The sequence below is a fragment of the Saccopteryx bilineata genome, chromosome 8 (assembly GCF_036850765.1).
Source record: "Saccopteryx bilineata isolate mSacBil1 chromosome 8, mSacBil1_pri_phased_curated, whole genome shotgun sequence".
In the NCBI taxonomy this organism is placed as follows: Eukaryota; Metazoa; Chordata; class Mammalia; order Chiroptera; family Emballonuridae; genus Saccopteryx; species Saccopteryx bilineata.
Genome location: NC_089497.1, coordinates 60,233,601 through 60,249,082, shown reverse-complemented (window position 1 = coordinate 60,249,082; position 15,482 = coordinate 60,233,601). Strand labels below are relative to the sequence as shown.

Below are 15,482 nucleotides of genomic sequence, written 5' to 3'. Positions count from 1 at the left end.
TAAATTTATTCTCATCAATGGAGATGATTTTTTTTTCTGAAGTGAGAAGCAGGGTGGCAGAGAGACAGAATCCCACATGTGCCCGACCAGGATCCACCCAGCAAGCTCACTAGGGGGCGATGCTCTGCCCCCCTGGGGCATTGCTCCATTGTAACTGGAGCCATCCTCAGCGCTTGGACCAACCTTGCTCCAATGCAGCCTTGGCTGCAGGAGGGGAGAGAGAAAGACGGAGAGGAAGGAGAGGGAGAGGGGTGGAGAAGCAGATGGGTGCTTCTCCTGTGTGCCCTGGCTGGGAATCGAACCTGGGACTTCCACACACTGGGCAGATGCTCTGCCACTGAGCCAACTGGCCAGGGCCTCATCACTGGAGATTTTAACACACCTTTCTCACTAACTGACAAAACAAGTAGGCCAAAAAAAAATCAGTAAGAATGCAGAAGTTTCAACATCCTCATTAACTAAATTGCCCAAGTTAATAAATACAGAAAATCATAGCCGCAAATTGCATGATTCAAATTCTTTTAAGCACACGTAAAATATATACCTAAATTGACAGCATTATGCAACATAAAGTATAGTGACATTACAATTAAATTAGAAATTAACAACAGAATAAGTTTAAAATTTCCAAATATTTGAAAATTACACAACATATTTCAGAATAACACATGTGAGTCAAATAAGAAATTACAACAAACATTAAGAAATATTTTGAACTGAATAAAAATAAAAATGAACAATAAAGGCCCAAACCGGAAACATCTAAGAGTACATCAACAGGAGAAAGACAAATAAAGTTTGTGTTTTCATACAACGAAATACTACAAAACAACATAAAAAGAATGCATTTCTGAGGTACACAACATGGATGAATTTCAGTCCTCATATTAACTAAATGAAGTCCTATAAAGCAATGCACAATTCTACTTACATCAAGTTCAAAATGAGCAAAACTGTTGACAAAAATCATTAAATTTTTATATTTAAGATCAGAGAAATTTATTTATACAAATATACCCACCGTATTTATATGGCAGTAAAAAGTTCTTAAAAATGGAGTGAATTTGTTTATTACACATTGTTCCAAGCAGGTAGAAAGTATTTTAATTACTTTAATGGAATAAATTGAAAAAAAAATGACAGTACCTTAGAAATGAATAAAAGAGAAGAAAAGAGTGAGAGAGAGAGAGAGAGAGAAAGAGAGAGGCAGGGGTGTGTGGGGGAGTGGGGGAGCCAGAGTAGTGATTTTTGTGGGAAATGGGAGGTTTGGTGCTTAGGGAAACTGTAGCTGCTTCCTTGTGTAGATGATCAGGAAGAACTGACTTCCATTGGAGCAGAGGTACAATCACATCCTTAATCACAGAGATAGGGAAAGAGGTTTCTGAGAATGACACTACTTATGGCCGGGACACCTCAGTCAAAGTGTCAGCAGATTTTTTCTCATCTGTTAAACAATAAAGCAAAAGTAAGTAAATAAATAAATAAGATTTGTAATGTCAGAGTAGTTTTCAGACATGTGCAGCTCATTGAACAAAGTGAACAGAAAAATATATTTGCTTCCTTGGTAAAATGATCTCATAGTCCTTGGTACAATTCCTCCCTAGACCATTTCTCAGTTTCCCCAGAGGTTATGGTGCTAGGAATGGGACTTGAGGTTTTGCTTGAAAGAATCATTACTTCGTGTGGCATTCTTTTAACCAAATCCTCAATCTGCTGGCCAATGTTTGTGTGGGTTAATATTTGTGTGTTTCCAGTTTGACAAGTTAATGTCAAGTATAAATTGCTTGTTCTAAATGGTTGGTCTTCTGATGCAATATGAGACACTGACATTTCTCTGAAATATTTATACAACCCTAGTAAAATCCACAGAGTAGAGGAGGAAGCCAGGAGCAATATTTATACAGTAAAGGAGGAAGGTAAGGAGAGTCCAGAAGTCTTGTATATGTAAAGATACTGGGAACAGGGGTGAGAGAATCAGAATCCCAAACCCATTATACATGGTTTCTCATAGTAAAGTGAGTTTTGTCACCTATAACCTATGTAACCTCAGGATTTAACTTCTCTAAGTCTTAGCTTCCATCTCTATACTTAGGGGATTTTAATAACACACTCCTGGAGGAATAGAATAGTGGTGGAGATTAAATGAGAGGTGTAAGGTTTCATCAGTGTCAGCAGGTGATTTAATAATAGGTCAATCGAAGGGGGACAGGACAGAGGTGGCTCTTTTAGTTCTGAGCTGAAAGATACTGAGTCAAGTTGGTAATGGAAATAGACTGCGTTCCATGCAGTGAGGAACATGGGTCTGCCATCACCTCTCAGCTGAGTTGGATAGCACAGAGGTTGCGCCATCTTCATGGAGACTTGAGTTGTATCCTCTCTAAGATAGTGGTCCCCAACCTTTTTTGGGCCACGGACCGGTTTAATGTCAGAAAATATTTTCACAGACTGGCCTTTAGGGTGGGACGGATAAATGCACAAAATAAAATTATGTGACCGGTGTAAAAACTGTGGTATTCTTAAATATAATTGTCAAACTTACGAGACAAGCGTCAAGAGTGAGTCTTAGATGGACGTAACAGAGGGAATCTGGTCATTTTTCAAAAATAAAACATCGTTCAGACTTAAATATAAATAAAACAAAAATAATGTAAGTTATTTATTCTTTCTCTGTGGACAGGTACCAAATGGCCCACGAACCAGTACCAGTCCACGGCCTGGGGGTTGGGGACCACTGCTCTAAGAGGTGATGTTCCCTCACTGTTTTTGTTTCCCACTAGAATTCTGTATTCCAGATAACAGGACAGTTACCATGCCCTAATGATTTTTCATAAGCTCAGAGTATAAAAGGAGCAGCAACATTAGGAGTAACAATGAAATAAACACATGCCTTTTGAAGATGTTGTTGCCTAAGGACAATTTAGAGCCTCTGCTCTTTATTCCCGCCCCCCCCCCCCGCCCCCGTCAACCCCATTGCTTTCCAGGAGTTCTCATTTCTGAGGTTTGCTCCATCACTTACTAGTTAATGTGATCTTAGTAAATTATTTAAATTCCCTACACTGTAGCCCTGGCTAGCTGGTTCAGTGGTAGAGTATTGGCCCAGCATGTGGCTGTCCCAGGTTTGATTCCCAGTTAGGGTACATAAGAGAAGCACCCATCTGCTTCTCCACCCTCCCCCTCTTACTTCTCTCTATCTCTCTTTTCTCCCTCCTGCAGCCATGGCTCAATCGGAGCAAGTTGACCCCAGGTGCTGAGGATGGCTCCATGGCCTCCCCATCAGGTGCTAAGAGCTTGGTTGCTGAGCAACAGAGCAATGCCCGAGATGGGCAGAGTATCACCCCTTAGTGGGCTTGCTGAGTTGATCCCAGTCAGGGCACATGCGGAAGTCTGTCTCTCTGCCTCCCCTCCTCTCATGAACAAACAAACAAACAAAAATCCCTACAGTTTAGATTCCTCATTGTAATGCCCAATGGTTGAGGCCAGGCAGGTTTACACTGAATTCAGGCAGATGGTAGAGGAACTGCAAAGCCAGAAGCATTGGCCATTCTCTTTTAATAGATTCTCTCAACAGCAGACAAGCAAATAGGCATGGGGAAGCCCTGCTTCTCACAATGGAGAGCAAGGAATCAGGGCAAGCACCGTAGCCTTACATAAGCTATACACACATGGCTCACACACTAATCATGCAAAGTACAAGTGAGCAAGCTTAACACAGCTGTCTTCCCAACACTCATGTAAGAAATGTGGCTGGTTGTGAAAGACAAGGAGGTAGTCCGTGTAGCAGTTAAAAGCTGGGAATATGGTATGAAAAAAACAAGTTCAAGCCCTCTACTATGTAACCACAAAACTGACCTTGGGCAATCTATTTTACTTCTTTTGAGGGCTCAATTTCGTCCTTCATAAATGAGAATGACAACTATAACTATCTTCTAGAGTTGTTATGAGAAACTAATGAAAGAATATGTGCAAAACATTTAGCTCCGTCCCTGAAACATTTTGAGCATGTTATATGTGTTAATATTAGCTTGCTCAATATACAGTTCAAAAACTTTTCAAAGCATTGTGAAATGATTTGGCCACAGGTGATATTCAGAACTAAATGTTATTAGCCAAAACCATAAGTTGTACTTTCAGAAGTGGTTGATCCATTGGCTTAACTGAAATTTTTCTTTTTACACATAGCACGTATTATCAAAATTGAAGTCCAATACAGGCCAAAAAGAAAACTGCTCCCCTTTGTAATATGTGAAACTGAGAGAAGGACTTTAAGATAAACACCAAATTGATTCAAAGATTAATTAGATGTCATAACTATAGATATGACAGTGCATGCACACACACACATATCCACACTAACATTCACAAGCACGCACACGAACCAGCTCAATCATTCTTCACCTGTACAGGAAGGAGAGAGTGTAATAGGACATCCTCTGGTGTTCTGCAGTGTGATCTTGTAGAGGTTACTTCACTGAGCCACAATTTCTCCATTATGAAATGGGTATTTGAGGGACTAGCTCAAAGGGATCCAGCGAGAAATGCATAAAATCTCAGCACATAAATTACACTTTTTAAATTATTATTTTTTCTTTTTTTTCTTTATAGGTAGCTTTTATAGTTGCTGTCAAAGATAGAACCAATTGGCTAAATTCCTCAGGAAAGAAAAATTATGGAGTGCTGCTTCATCTAAACATAGTTTCTTCTCCAAATTCTCTTATGGAGATCCTCTAAGTTATATGGAATCATCCCCCCAGTTTCCCCTGGCCTGTTCCTGAATTTTTACTGCATCTGAAGCATAGGCATTTAGGCACAACTGGTCTTGTAAATGAATTCTTTTTAGTTTTTAGAAATCCTTTTATTCTCATACTCACTATTTGTGTGTTTATCAAAAATATTTGCCCTTGCCGGTTGGCTCAGTGGTAGAGCGTCGGCCTGGCGTGCAGAAGTCCCGGGTTCGATTCCTGGCCAGGGCACACAGGAAAAGCGCCCATCTGCTTCTCCACCCCTCCTCCTCTCCTTCCTCTCTCTCTCTCTCTTCCCCTCCCGCAGCGAGGCTCCATTGGAGCAAGGATGGCCCCGGGCGCTGGGGATGGCTCCTTGGCCTCTGCCCCAGGCGCTGGAGTGGCTCTGGTCGCAACAGAGCAACGCCCAGGAGGGGCAGAGCATCGCCCCCTGGTGGGCAGAGCGTTGCCCCTGGTGGGCATGCCGGGTGGATCCTGGTCGGGCGCATGCAGGAGTCTGTCTGACTGTCTCTCCCCATTTCTAGCTTCAGAAAAATACAAAAAAAAAAAAAAAATATATATATATATATATATATATATATATATATATATATATATATATATTTGTAGTGTACCCACCATGCACAGACATAATAATATGCTTTAAATCCTTGGAACGGGTATTTTGGGTGACAGTTCATAACACTTTCACTTACACAAACAAGGATTCTCACAACAGCACAAAGTTATAAATTTATTTACTCAGCCAAGGCAATTACCTGCTGTGAGTGGCAATGCCAGTTTTTTGCTATGACCTGTTAGGCTTTGCCATGGGTTAGAAGTTCCAATAACCTTAGAGCAATTTAGTTTTTTCTACATAGGCTACACATTTCAGTCCCTTGACTCAGGGCCAAGGAGATATCTCTGTGTCCTTTCATGAGACTAGAATTCATCACATTTTATCTTCTTTCTTTTTAAAAACAACCCTCACTGCACCAAGTTTCTATTCATTATTCACAATCTACCCTTTGCTATCTTTATCTGAACATGCCAAACCATGTTCCTCTGTGTCTTAGACAGGAGGGCATTCTTAAGACTGCTCTCTTATCTAACTCTGCCATGTTTCAAAGTTCTTTTCTTTAATGCAAAGATAATATTGTATCTATTGATGGACCCTGTTATTGTGGTCATTGTTTCTCAGCCTCTATTATTGTCTGGGTTTGGCTACATGTAGTAATTTGTGTTAGTTATCACTGATTACTAAGCATTGTTAATTATAGTTTTCTATATTTTGCCCTGCATTCACCGTGGAATAAAATGTCTTGAATCACTTTCACCTTTGTCTATATTTGGCATTAAGAATTAACTTTTCTTGCATGGTGATTCTCGAAGGTTCCTGGTTCCCACTATGTGCGCTTGTGTATGTATGTGTGGCCGTTGAGGGTGGGGGCTTCCCACACAACATAAAACAATTCTCCAACACCAGCTGGATGTCCTACAGTTCAACTCAAGTCTGACACCAACTACCTGAAGATGGCATCAGATTCTCCAGGTTGAGGGATCACTACCCCCCAACTCTAAGCACCTGTAGCAAGTCCAGGTAACAGCCTACACTTCTAACCAACTGGCTGCCAATCGGAGGTTCCCAGAACTTCCTCCTTGAGTTTGATTAACTTACTAGAGCAGCTCACTGAACACAGAGAAACATTTTACTCACTAGAATACTGGTTTATTACAAAAGGGTATAACTCAGAAACAGCCAGATGGAAGAAATGCAGAAGGCAAGGTACGAGCAAGGGCACTGAGCTTCCATGTCCTCTCCAGGTGCCACACTCCCAGCACTTCTGCATGTTCCCCCACCAGAAACATCTCCGAACCCAGACCTCTCAGGTCTTTGTGGAGGCTCTATTACCTCGGCATGACTGATAAATCACTGGCCATTGGAAACTGATTCAACTTTCAGCCCCTCTTTCGAGTCCAGAGATCCTCTAACCACACAGTTAGTTCTGACAACCAGCCTCCATCTTTAGGTGAAGTCTGTAAGTTGTCTCATTAGCATAACAAAAGAGACCTTTGTTGCTCTCATCACTTAGGAAATTCCAAGGTTTTTAAGATCTCTGTGTCTGAAGTGGGAACTAAGATAAAATATATATTTCTTTTTTGTCTTTTTATTGAATTTATTAGGGTACCATTAGTTAATAAAATTATATAGGTTTCAGGTGTACAATTCTACAATACATCATCTGTATATTGTATCGTGTGTTCACCACCCAAGTCAAGTCTCCTTCCATCACCATTTATCTTCCCTATACTTCTTCGACTTCCCCCACCCTTTTTCCCTCTGGTAATCACCATAAAGTTGTCTGTGTCAATAATGTTTTATTTTCTTTTTTGCTTAACCCCTTCACCTTTTCCACCCAGCCCTGCAACCCTCTTCTCTCTGACTGCTGTGAGTCTTCTCTATCTAGAAGTCTGTTTCTATTTTGTGTGTTAGTTTATTTTGTTCTTTATATTCCACAAATGAGTGAAATCGTATGGTACTTGCTTTTCTCTGACTGGCTTCTTTCACTTAGCATAATGCATCATACTATAGCATCCAGGTGCATCATACTATTGCAAAGGGTAAGATTTTCGTCCCTTTTTTACAGCAAAATAGTATTCCATCACGTAAATGTACCACATCTTTTTTATCCACTTATCTACTAATGAGCACGTGGGCTGCTTCCAGATCTTGGCTATTGTAAATAATGCTGCAATGAACATAGAGATGCATATATTCTTTTTCTTTTTATAAATCACAATACCACAGTGACTATAGTTAATAATACTGCATTATACAGCTGTAAGTTGCTAAAAAAGTAGATCTTAAAAGTTTACATCACAAGGACAAAAGTATTGTAACTCTGTGTAGTGGTGGTGGTTAACTAGACTTATATGGTGATCATTTCACAATATATACAAATATTGAATCATTATGTTGTACACCTAAAACCAATATAATATTATATGTTAATTACATCTTGAATAAAAAAACTCTTAAGCACTTACACTTATTTAGATGCTGTTTAGTTTTCACAACCATATAAAATAGGCATTATAACTTATTAAAATAAGCATTATTAATAATATGTATAAATTATTATTTATAGATAAAAGAAATTGAGTCTTGAAGATGTTCAAAATAATTATTGAAATAGTTCAACCTATTAAACTTCCCCTTATGCTTTCTTTCTGAAATAAGAAAGGCCCTTCATTCTCTAGCAGTGCAAATCAAAATCCAGCACCAAAGAGATGAACATATTGTTGCTCTCAACTACAGGCATTCTCGTGAAGTCAATTGGTACTATGATAGCAAACAAATGTGCTAATATGTGGTCTTCCTGGAAGTAAGACCACAACTAAGGATGCTTGTTGTATGGGGCTGATGGTGGGAGAACTGTAGCATAGATAAAAAGAAAATGAGATGCATGGGCTGATGAGCAGGGACGATTTCTGGAACGAGAATTTCCCCTAAACTAAGGTCATGAGGCAATGTGACATGTTCCTTTAAAGTTTGTTCATGGAATATGAGCATCACTAAACAGGGGTACCTCAGAGATTGTTTGGTCCAAATTATTCTCTTGAAAAAAATAGCTATATGCAATATTTTGCAGATGAGCATCAATTGTCTGCTTAAGACAGGCTACTCACTACCTTACAAGGCTACACCTTCTCTCTAGTTGAACAACTGTGATGGTGCATTCGTTTCCTATTGCTGCATAACAAACATAGTGGCTTAAAACAACACAAATTAATTATCTCACAGTTTCCATGGGTTAGGAGAGTCTGGTTAGCTATTTCCTCTGCTCAGTTCACAAGGCTAAAATCAGGGTGTCACCTGGGCTAATTTTCTTCTGGAGATCAAGGACGTCTTTCAACATCACATGGTTTGGGGCAGGATTCAGTAGCTTTAGGAGGCCCCCATTCTTTTGCTAGTTGTCAGCTAGAAGCTACTCTCAGTTCTCAGTTCTCAGACACAACTCAGTTCCTTGAACATTAAATCTTCCATTGTATTGGTTCTGCCCACACTCAACAGGAGGACAAGAGGAGATCATGCAAGGGCAAAAGTCACTGGAGGGGTGTCATGTTAGGATTCTGCCAAGACAAGTGGTTAGGAAGCTCTGCCAGAAAGAAGATAAATCAGGCTGGAATCTACTCTGTTCTCCACATCAACCACGTGACTACTGGAAGACAACCACTATGCTTGTTCTTTGAGGAACTGCTCCCAACATCTTTAAAACACTTCTCAGTTGTGATATTCAGATAGCCTTTCAAATACACTACACTTCTTGTATGAATCTTAGAATTAAATATAACTTCCTAGATGTACCCTAAATAGTACAGAACATAAGTAGCACTATTATTTCTTCTGTTCTTCAGAACAAACTTTTGTTAAGTCATCCAAGGATGGACTTTTTTATAACTTTAACATATTGGCAACTAAAATACAGCCATAAAAAAAACGCTTCAATGGATGTTTCATGAATATCTACTAAGCCCAAGTCATTTATTCTCTCACCTTGTATTTTGATAATAATTTAAAAACTCAAGGATTAATATGTGGATTAGGCACTCATATACTGAGGCCTAATATGTAGCACTGCTGATTTCTCTCCTGCAATCCAGCCTAGAGAACATTTTAAATCTTGATTCTATCAACTATATAGCTGTCTTTCCTTCATAGTGAGCTGTCATTTGAAGATGAGATATGTTTGCCTTCATTCAAGCTGTTAATATAAATTTGACTGAAGACGGGAGAGATCCAATAGGGCTAACTTTTTCATTTTCAATTTTAATATTATATTTTGATTGTTTTTTTTTGTGGGGGGGATGTCCTTTAATGGAAGATGAGGAGTATACAACACTGTTTAAAATAATTCAAATGTTCAAAGTTTCTGACTTTTCTTACCAACTCTTCATATTAGTTGTTTTTTATAATGGTAGACCTCAAACAATTATCATTTCCCAAGTTTAATCAGAGAAAGGGTAATATTCTCAACATCATTTTCATTAATATATGTATTCCTGCATTTTTTCAAATTATGCATCATAAGTCATGACTTGCTATATGTAAATGAATGCTTTATACTTTCATAGCCTTTTTCCCATTTTCACCCTTACAAACCTTATGATCAGGCAACTAACAAGGTCTAACAGTGTCCACAACTACAGTCAGCAGTGCAGCCTTGACAAAAGCCCAGACCTGCTGTCTCGGAGTCCAGGCTTCCTCTACTCCTTCCGTTCCTCTTACATACCTGACTTCAGGTAGTGGAACGTTCTGAGAAAAATAAAGTTAGAACTTAACTAGTAGATGAAAGTAGTAGACAATCATAATTTTACTAGACAATAGGCCACTAGGTAAAGCAGTTATTAATCAATAGTGACCTTTTAGAAGCCCGTGTAAGGCTGATGCCAATATTGTTGTTGCTGCTCAAGGTATTGTGTAACTGTACTTAGAATGGCTTACCACCTGATTTACAGCTTAAAGAAATGTACTAACCTCTTCCTAGAATATTTATATTATTAAGGCAAAAATAACTATTAATCAATGTATTCTACATAACATATGATTATAACTTAGTGTATAAAGATAAAGCTATACTAGCCATTTGCAGAGATGCCTGGCAGATGAACTAAAGAGTTTGGTTCTCTCACTCATTTCTCACTGACACCGTCCATTCCTTTGGGGACCCCTGAACCAGCTAGAGCAGGGCTCCAGCAGGGTGTTCTCCTATCAGCCTGTGTCCTTCATCTTGCCTTCTGGGCTGTTCCCCTTTGTAATTTTGACACTTTGTGTGTGTGTGTGTGTGTGTGTGTGTGTGTGTAGGGGGAGTTCTGTGCAGAGAGAGAGCACTGATGGAATGCTCTCTAAGGGGCAGGATCAAGACCATCTCTCTACAAAGTAAATGCAGCAAGTGTGACCAGAGAGGAACCCAAAACAGAGATCGATATGCACATAGGTACCTCTAAATGGCCTGGCTAAGGAGATATATAATGGCTTGTTCTCCCAGAACAGTAATAATGATAAAACAACAGTTTCATTCATTGAGAACCTCCCACCCTTTCCTGTGGTGGTTCCATGAAACAGTAGTCATAAAAGAATCTGCACACACCCAGAGGAATGATTCCATGCATAAGTGTACCAAATGGGACACATAATAATGACCCTCTTAGAAATTCACAAAGAACCATGATATTGTATTAAAGACTCTAGGAGTCCCTGCTCTTATGAGCTCATCTGCTCAACTAGTATTTCTCAAATTTAATTGATAGGGTGAAAAGGAAACTTTTAGAATAACACCCATTAACAATATTGTTCTACAGAAGATATTTTTGGAAAGGCTGTATTACCTCATTTAATCCTCACCACAATTCTGTATGGTAAGTGTTAGTATCCACACTTTACAAGTGACTGGGAGAGGTCACTTGCCTAACAGGAACAGATTCAAATCCAGGTCTGCCTGAGACCGAAACCCATTCTGCTAGGCATTGGGCTACATAGCCAGAGGGCTCCAGGATCATTTAAGGTCAGGTGTGGTGAAGGATCTGTGGGCTCTTAACGAAGCTATGGATCCTGAGGAAACCTCAAGGAAAGACAAGAAAATCTGACTGTGGTTGGAGAGGCTGATGAAATATCTGAGCAGAGCAAATGTTTAGGAAATGAGCGGAGAAGGAAAAGAAGACCAGTGGAGCTTGTTAGTAATAGGGAGAGTGAGTCGTGGGAGGGAGGAGTTGGGACAGACAACAGAAAGTATGTGTCATAGAGGCTGTTGTGAAAGTGACATGAAATACTGTTGTCAAGTGCCTAGCTCCATGCTTTATGCACTAAGTGTTAGCTGCTCCCTCTCCTGAAGGAGTTAGGGCCGGAGAACAGCAGACAAGAATGACAGCAAGGTGCAACTCTGGAGGCTAGTGCAATGCTTCATAACCATGCTGAGCTCGGCAAAATGACTCTGCACTGCATGGGAATAATCTCACCGCCCTCCCTAGCTGCTTAGGTTCTTTGTAGGTGTTTGATGGAAGGAATTTATTAATATAATTTATACATTGAAAATGAACAGTGTGTCGTTTTCACCTCAAATGCTCTGACATGTTCACAAGTGATTGTTCACTTCAAATGATGAATGCAAATAGAAGTCAGAGTGGGCCGTGGAGAGCCCTTGCGAAAGTACGAACAAGTAGGGAGGCTGTAAAAGTCATGAGCTGACAGCGACAAAGGCTAGGACTGGACCACGCCCAAGTTCAGTTTGGCTTACCAATTCTCTCTCTCTCTCTCTCTCTCACACACACACACACACACACACACGCGCACACACACACACACACACGAATTTGTTTCCAAAATATATAAGGCTGTTTTACGTAATCACTTTTGACTTCCCTTTTAAACTCTAAAGCGCGGACAGCCCTGGACCTGTTAGCTTCCAGGACAGCAGTTGCCGGAGTGAGGGAGCAGATTCCTCTTGGCTTGTGCACCCAGGTGACCCTGTTCCCTCCAGGCCTATCTGACTCACCCAGTGTTCTGATTAACCTGAACAGGATTTGCACTGGGGCTCTGTGTCCAAGTGCACAAGCAGATCTTACAAAGGAAGAATCCACAGCCCCTCTCCCTTCCCAACATGCCCTGCCAACATGACATCTGCGTGATGGGATCCTTAATAGAGTTTTTTTGGTAGGTGTCTCTAGAAGTGTATGACCACTAACAATAAAAGGGGTTTTTTTGGTGATGGCTGGCCTGTTATTTGATGTCTTTATACCCATGCCTTCTCATGATTAAAAGAATTAAAACACTATGGTGTAAACTTTACCAATAGAGAACGTAGTTAGAGAAAAATAAAAAGCAATATGAGATTTTTTTATGAGCACTCATTTACATGCTGATCATCAGTACCAGCACAGAGCTGGCCAACAGTGAACACAGGTGAGTAGGTTTTCATTCTGTGAATCCCTTCAGCCTGAACATTTTTAAAGTACCTTACCATTGTCAAAATCAATGACAAACTGATGTGAGCCTTGTTTGTTTTTTAAATTTCCTAGCAGCCACATTAAGGAAGTAAAAAGAAGTTAACTTTTGTAATATATTTTATTTAACCCAACAAATCCAAACCATCATTTCAATGTGTAACCAACATAAAAATTATTAGTAAGATGTTTTACACTTTTTTTTTTACTAAGTCTTCAAAATCCTGTGTGTATTTTACACTATAGAGCCTCTCATTTCAAACTAGCTATATTTCTAGTACATACTCAAAACCCAGATGTGGCAATGGCTGTCATATTGCACAATGAAAGTTACTAAATCATTTCTCTTCCTTAGGTTAATAAACAGGGCTGGATGGATGAATTTCCCACAGAATTCAGGTAAACATAAAGCCAGACAGGAAACTGACACCCTTCTGGTTCGTTTCTGCCCCCAGGACACCTTCTCTATCCAGTCAGCCTTTCTTTTTGTCTCCCTTGTTCTTGCCTACTAAAGACACTATTGCAGCATGAACAACACAGGGAATAAAGAGGAAGGAGTGGGTTCAATACCAGCCTGTCCCTTGCAGGTTGGGGACCTTGGGCAAGTTATTCAGGCTCTTGGTCTCAGATTTCTTTCCTATGAAATAGGATTAATTTCTTCACTGAGTTCTGCAAATCAAATAAAATAATAAAGGTAGACTTGTCAGTATCAAATAGAGACTATAGGAGTTTGCAAGCTTACAATAATTATTTGTCAAGATTTACATATGTTTGGTGGAAGAGGCAGCAGGAGAAAAAGAATTGTGGAAGTGAGAACTTTCTTTTAATATGCTCTAAACTCCAGATCAAAATCTATTCCTTCTTCAGTACTTGGTGTTTAAAGTCTCTCTGTGCAACTAATCCAAAGCACACTAAGTCTAAATTATACATACATACCAAAAACATAATAATAATAAATAGTTCCAGTTTTGGCCTGAGTTTGTCCGATTACATTAAGACCCAGAAGATAAGGAAGGAAGACCTCAATGCATCATGTAGGAGTGTACCTGATTACTCTGCAAAATGTCTGAGAAGAAAGCTCCACAGAGTCCAATGCATTTAAGGATGACAAGAGAGTCATCCTTGAACCTCAGCCCCTGCAGGTGTCCGCACTATAAAACTGTGCCCTAGGATACCAAGGAGCCTTCCCAGACTAAAACCTCACCAGGTCCTAAAGCCAGCACCATCTCCACAGCCCCTGCCCACAGCCTGAGTACTCTGAGAACACTGTAATAAAAAGAATGGAAGACTCACCAATTCATTCTCTTCTCCTTGGTTAAGCAATACCCGATGGTCCTTCTTACTTTTCTCCTCCATCTAAACTGGACCTCCTAGCTGATTAATTCCTCAAGGAAAGGCCAAACCCGCCAAGGCTCAGGTGAGCTCTGAACAGTCACTATTGCTCTCAGGTGTTTAAAATCTCTCGGCAAACACCTCAGCTATTATGCTAACAAAAAAAAAAAAAAAAAGAAAAAAGAAAGAAATACTTTCCCCAACCACAGGAGGATTGGTCTGTTAATCTATCTGCTTGGTGTGGATTTTTTTTTTCTTTTTCCCTAGTACGTATTTGCTTAGTTAGATGTGAGCGTGTCCAGGCTTAAGCTGCTGAACTAGATATGCTGGCTATAAATGTCTCAACCAATGAATGAGAATGACTAATTTCTGACCAACCCGAGACAACAAGATGAACAAATGAGAAATGAAGAAAAATAGCATGGACTTTGAAAAAGAAATGGGCATAGTGAGTGTGACAATGAAAATTGAAGGAAGAGATGCTGGCTCATGACTAGAAATGTAGAAATTATTTGGAACCAGAAAACTCTGAATTCTAACCCCTGTTCTACTGATGTACCTGGACAAAAATTTAAAATCGGAATTTTAGGTTTCTTTATAAAATGTCCATAATAATTATGAAGTTGATATGAGGATTTAAGATGGTATTTTCTCTTTTCATACTCAGTAAGAGATAAATATTCATAATCATCATCATCATAACCATAATAATCAAAAAGAAACAAGCTTTTAAATAGTAAATATAATAATAATTTGATTTCTTTCACTTTCCTCTTTTAATTTACAATTTTTTTCTTTTTTCTTTTTTCTTTAGCGAGAGGAAGGGAGGCAGAGACAGAATTCCTCAGGTGCCCCAAACGGGATCCAGCCAGCAAGCCCACTAGGGGGCGATGCTCTGATCATCTGGGGCCCTTGATCCACTGCAACTGGAGCTATTTCTTAGCTCCTGAGGTGGAGGCCATGGAACCAACCTCTGTATCCAGGGCCAACTTTGCTCAAACTGTTCAAGCCATGACTTCGGGAGGCAAAAAGAGAGAGAGAGAAAGGTGAAGAAAAGCAGATAGTCACTTCTCCTGTGTGCCCTGACTGGGAATTGAACCTGGAACATCCACAGACTGGGTCAATGCTCTATTGCTGAGCCAAACAGTGAGGGCCAAAGTTTGGTTAATTTGTTCATGATAAACACTTTTATTATTTTATTGCTTTTTTATTGCATCTAGTCCACAGAACAAAATCCTTGCCACTTTGGCCATAGAGGAAAATTTACTAAGAATATAGATTACTAGAGGACTATACTTGATTCTTTCTACTGCTTGAAATAGTCCTGGGTCATCCTGAGGGGAAACCAGTGCTCACCTTGAAGTTCAAGAGAGAGTCACTAGAAGTGACTGATGAAAATAAACAAATAAGTACAGCTTTTCATGCCAGAGA

At 39.7% G+C, this 15,482-nt stretch overlaps 1 protein-coding gene across 4 annotated transcripts in view; it reads right to left on the bottom strand.

Annotated features, from left to right (window-relative positions):
- ATP13A5 (ATPase 13A5) overlaps positions 1-14,164 on the bottom strand; it is a 129,129-nt gene extending 114,965 nt beyond the window's left edge. For all 4 annotated transcript variants that reach the window (XM_066241086.1, XM_066241090.1, XM_066241088.1 and 1 more), the window contains exon 1: positions 14,013-14,164. In XM_066241086.1, the coding sequence (XP_066097183.1) occupies positions 14,013-14,075 (63 nt within the window). In that variant the 5' untranslated portion in view covers positions 14,076-14,164. The remainder of the gene's footprint in view (positions 1-14,012) is intronic.
- Between the last annotated feature and the right edge of the window lie 1,318 nt (positions 14,165-15,482).